At 30.2% G+C, this 4,236-nt stretch overlaps 1 protein-coding gene across 1 annotated transcript; it reads left to right on the top strand.

Annotated features, from left to right (window-relative positions):
- Positions 1-244: 244 nt before the first annotated feature.
- GRIK2 (geminivirus rep interacting kinase 2) lies at positions 245-3,523 on the top strand. The gene is made up of 12 exons (XM_079031806.1): positions 245-383; positions 757-1,098; positions 1,188-1,262; positions 1,377-1,421; positions 1,535-1,609; positions 1,688-1,775; positions 1,874-1,998; positions 2,189-2,284; positions 2,536-2,602; positions 2,853-2,968; positions 3,049-3,127; positions 3,212-3,523. The coding sequence occupies exons 2-12, from the start codon at positions 784-786 to the stop codon at positions 3,358-3,360; spliced, it is 1,230 nt and encodes a 409-aa protein (XP_078887932.1). The 5' UTR covers positions 245-383; positions 757-783; the 3' UTR covers positions 3,361-3,523.
- Positions 3,524-4,236: the final 713 nt, after the last annotated feature.

The raw sequence follows: 4,236 nt of genomic DNA, 5'->3' as shown, positions 1-4,236 counted from the left end.
GTATTTTTGGCCTTAATCTCGCGTAATCAATTATGTTTGAATCCGAATTCTGATAATCACTCTTCGATTACTTTAATTCTTTTAGTTCTAACAATCATTAAGTATGTGTATATATGAATTACGTATATTTCGTAGCTTCTAATTTTGCTTTTTGCTGATTTGAAGGAAAGCGAACGTTTTGGTGGAGTCAAGCCGGGAAATTTGGGGTTGGGCGGTTTTGAGAAAAACTGGAAGAGTTGTTCTTAAGAGATGTTGCTGGCTTTGAATCGTAATGGGGTTTATTTCATCAACTGTTTCTTCCATTTTTCTGAATGGCATCCATTGGAGTTCAGCAAATAGCAGATTAATTAGGGCTTGATTGCCTCCTTCCTGTAATTTCATAGGTCAGCATAATCGAATCCTACACAACTTTTTGCTATTTCTGAAATTCGATTTCCCTTCTCAGTTCTAAACTCAAAGCTTCACTTTATTGAAATGATATGATCAACTAAATATCAATGAGATTATCATATTTGACAAGGAAGTTATATGAAATTGAAAGATAGCACGCCTGTTTTAAAAAGTCAATGCTCAATTATTTATTCCTTCATTCTCTTGTGTTGGAATAAAGGAGTTTATTTTATTCCAGAGTTATTGCTTGCTTAACTTGACTTGTTTTTGCTCAACTTATATTCTAATTAACCTGATAAACGTTTGCTCTAGACTATTTGAATTCACGGAGTATTTAACAACATCAACTACTCCATGTTCATTCAGGGATAATCATCTGCAAGCGTAACATAAATGGGCTGCTGTGGTTGTTTTGGGTTTTCATTTGCAAAAAAACACAAGAATCAGAGGCCAAGGGTACAGGGGGGAAATTATGTTCTACAGGGGTTATTAAATGAAGAGGTGGAAGAAGATGAGGAAGAAGAAGAAGAAGAAGAAGAAGATCATCACTCATATACTGACAACATGACAGATACTGAAAAAGGAGATCATGAAGAGCTTAGAAACCCTGCTAAAACCTCTCAAGAGATTCTTATTTACAGGACAGAAAATGGATTAATTTGCAGAGAGTTTCCTGTTAAAGAAACCCACAAAGTTATTCGATCAGAGGTAATCGTTGTCCTTTGATCTCAATTTGGCTTCTTTTCACTTTTTTTTTCAAAAGATTCTTATATTAGTTTTTTTTTTGTTACTTTTAGGATGAAAATGGGAACAAAATGGTGAATGAGTATGTTCGCGAGTGTAAAATTGGAGCTGGTAGCTATGGCAAAGTGGTAATTTACTAATTACTTGATTTCTAGTTAATTATTTATAACCCTTTACATACAAAAAATAAAAGTTTATTAAATTATTAAAATCCTTATTCATTAAACTTACATGTTCTACAGGTTCTTTATCGAAGCCAGATTGATGGGAAGCATTATGCCATTAAGGTTCTTGGATCATATTTCAAACTAGGAATTGCAACTTATACTTTATAAATTTATAAAATGTTTTTGTAAATTTGTAATAAGAATAATCACCATTTCCAAATTTGTTAATGCAGGCTTTTCACAAATCTCATTTATTAAAGCTACGTGTTGCCCCATCTGAAACAGCCATGACTGATGTTCTTCGTGAGGTAATTTAATTTAACCTAAAACATTTTTTTTTCTTTTCCATTTTTGTTTTTTTAATTGTTTTTGGAATTTCCTCACAGGTTTTAATCATGAAAATGTTAAATCATCCGAATATAGTGAATCTTGTTGAGGTGATTGATGATCCTAACACAGATCACTTTTACATGGGTATGAACTATGAACTATGAACTATGAACTCTTACTTTCATGTTGATTTTTTTATTTTTTTTATATAAATGATTAATTTATTTATTCTTTTTTTGTAGTTCTTGAGTATGTTGAAGGGAAATGGGTGTTTGAAGGTGCGGGCCCGCCAGGTGGCCTAGGAGAAAATCTTGCAAGGAGATATTTGCGCGATATAGTATCTGGATTGATTTATCTCCACTCTCATGTAAAATTACAAAACCATTTTATTTTAAAATAAATGAAACATTTTTCTTTACAATATTAAAAAAAACATTTTCTTTAAATCCAAGATTGCATCTTTATCATTGTAATGATCACAAAATCTTGATAACAGATAAATGAGTTGATATTCTGTGTTCTCATTTCCTTTTTTTTTTTTTTTTATAAAATTTCAGAATGTTGTTCATGGAGATATAAAACCTGATAATCTTCTAGTAACTGGTAATGGGAATGTTAAGATTGCTGATTTCAGTGTGAGCCAAGTTTTTGAGGTAATGAAATTAAGTTTACTTTTTGATATTATGTTTAATTGCAAGAAACAACAATATACTTTTATTAATTTGTTTCTTATAGCATCCTACTTTCATTTTTTAAAGTATAATGCTTTAATATAATAATTTTTTTTGAAAGTACAATGCTATAATAGAAAGAAATGAAAGTAGGAAAGTAGGTTGCTATTTCTTGCATTTAGCTCTAATTAATTGTTAATCATATTTTTCTTAACGTTAAAATATATTTGTAGGATGAAAATGACAAGCTTCGCCGCTCCCCTGGGACACCTGTTTTCACCGCTCCCGAGTGCTGTCTAGGTAAATATACAGTACAAGACATGACATGACATGACAAAAACAGAACAGTCTGACAATCTGGACATGACGTAACAGACTGTACGGGAATTGAGACTGATGTCAATGGAACAAGATTTCAACTTTTTGGGATGGGATGGTGACTAGCTCTAAGTCTGTGTTCTGTGCAAAAGACGAAAATGCCCTTCTCATACGAGATAGTTTCAACAAGTTTTTTATTTATTTTTGTTTTTTGTTATTTTTTTATAAATAGGTAAAAATTATCATGGTAAAACTGCGGATACATGGGCGGTTGGAGTTACTTTGTATTGTATGATATTGGGACAATATCCTTTTCTTGGAGACACACTACAAGATACGTACGATAAGGTATAAAAAAATTCTTTTGTATTTTAAATGTTTTAAATATTATAATATTTTTTAAATTAATTTCTTGTTTTATTTTTCAGATTCTTAATAATACTATATTTCTCCCCGATGATATGAACCCCATGCTCAAGAACCTTATCGAAGGGCTTCTTTGCAAAGGTTAGTATTTTTTGTTTTAATGTAAAAAGAACGACTTAATAGATACAGTAAGGGAAATTACAAATTTGCCCTTTGTTTGAATAGATCCTATGGAGCGAATGAGTCTCGAAACGGTTGCAGAGCATTCGTGGGTGATGGGAGATGAGGGACGGGTCCCGGAATATGTTTGTTGGTGCAAAAGGAACAAGTTACAAAGGGACGAAGAGAGAGAGATTATTAGCAATACAAATTAAGTTGATTTTGCTTTTTTGTTTTATGGATATTTTTGTATAGTAAGATGTTGATTTATTAATGAGTTTGATAAAAAAAAAAGTAAGAAAGGGGATAAATGTGAGATAATAGTTTGGAACTTTATAATATATGATGATATAATATCATATTCTGGTTTGTTGTATACCTCCTAATTGTATTTTTATCGATTTCACTAATCCATGTTGTATAGGTTATGCTTGGTAAACTAGCAAAAAAAAAAAAACTTTTATCTAAAAAGCTAGGTTTTGTCTGAAATAGCTGGTAGTTGATGAAGTGATAGTGTATGGTAAAAAATAGTTGATAAACTAGATGACATATAAAATGTTTTAAAACGACAATAGCAGGATATGAACATTTAATGGTATATTTGGAAAACGTCTTGTGAGTTTTTCAATAAGATGGTGTTTCTTTGTGAGTTTTTCAATAAGATGGTGTTTCTTTTTGAACTGGTAAAATGTTTTTAGTTTTTTTTTTGTTATTTTTCATATATGTGGAAGAAGATAGGGACAAAAAATCTTTTTCCATGTCTTTATAAAAAAATGGTTCATACAAAATATTGTTTGTTTTTTTATTTGTCTTTTCAAATGACCAAAGTTACCAATAATATAGATAAAGTCTTTTTCCCAAATTATACCAATATTTAGAAAAACATTTTTAAATAAGACATCCAAAACTTTACCAATATATATAAAAGTTTTCTTTTTAATAAAAACACATAACTTTAAAATAATATAGATGTTCTTATTGTCACTATTAAAAAAATATAATTTTAAATTGTAGAATTTTTCTCGATACGCGTTTAGATACCATAACATTGCTACCTACTTTGTTTTTTTTTCTTCCTTTTTTGGTAATCA

This window comes from Lactuca serriola, chromosome 1 (genome assembly GCF_051521515.1).
Source record: "Lactuca serriola cultivar US96UC23 chromosome 1, Lser_US96UC23_V15, whole genome shotgun sequence".
NCBI lineage: Eukaryota > Viridiplantae > Streptophyta > Magnoliopsida > Asterales > Asteraceae > Lactuca > Lactuca serriola.
This window is presented reverse-complemented; position numbering and strand designations above follow the sequence as displayed.

Coding starts and splice junctions, on each gene's coding strand:
- GRIK2 (XM_079031806.1), top strand. CDS start 784: ATGGGCTGCTGTGGTTGTTTTGGGTTTTCATTTGCAAAAAAACACAAG. Junction 1,263..1,376: donor CTGGTAGCTATGGCAAAGTG/GTAATTTACTAA, acceptor CATGTTCTACAG/GTTCTTTATCGAAGCCAGAT. Junction 2,285..2,535: donor GTGTGAGCCAAGTTTTTGAG/GTAATGAAATTA, acceptor ATATATTTGTAG/GATGAAAATGACAAGCTTCG.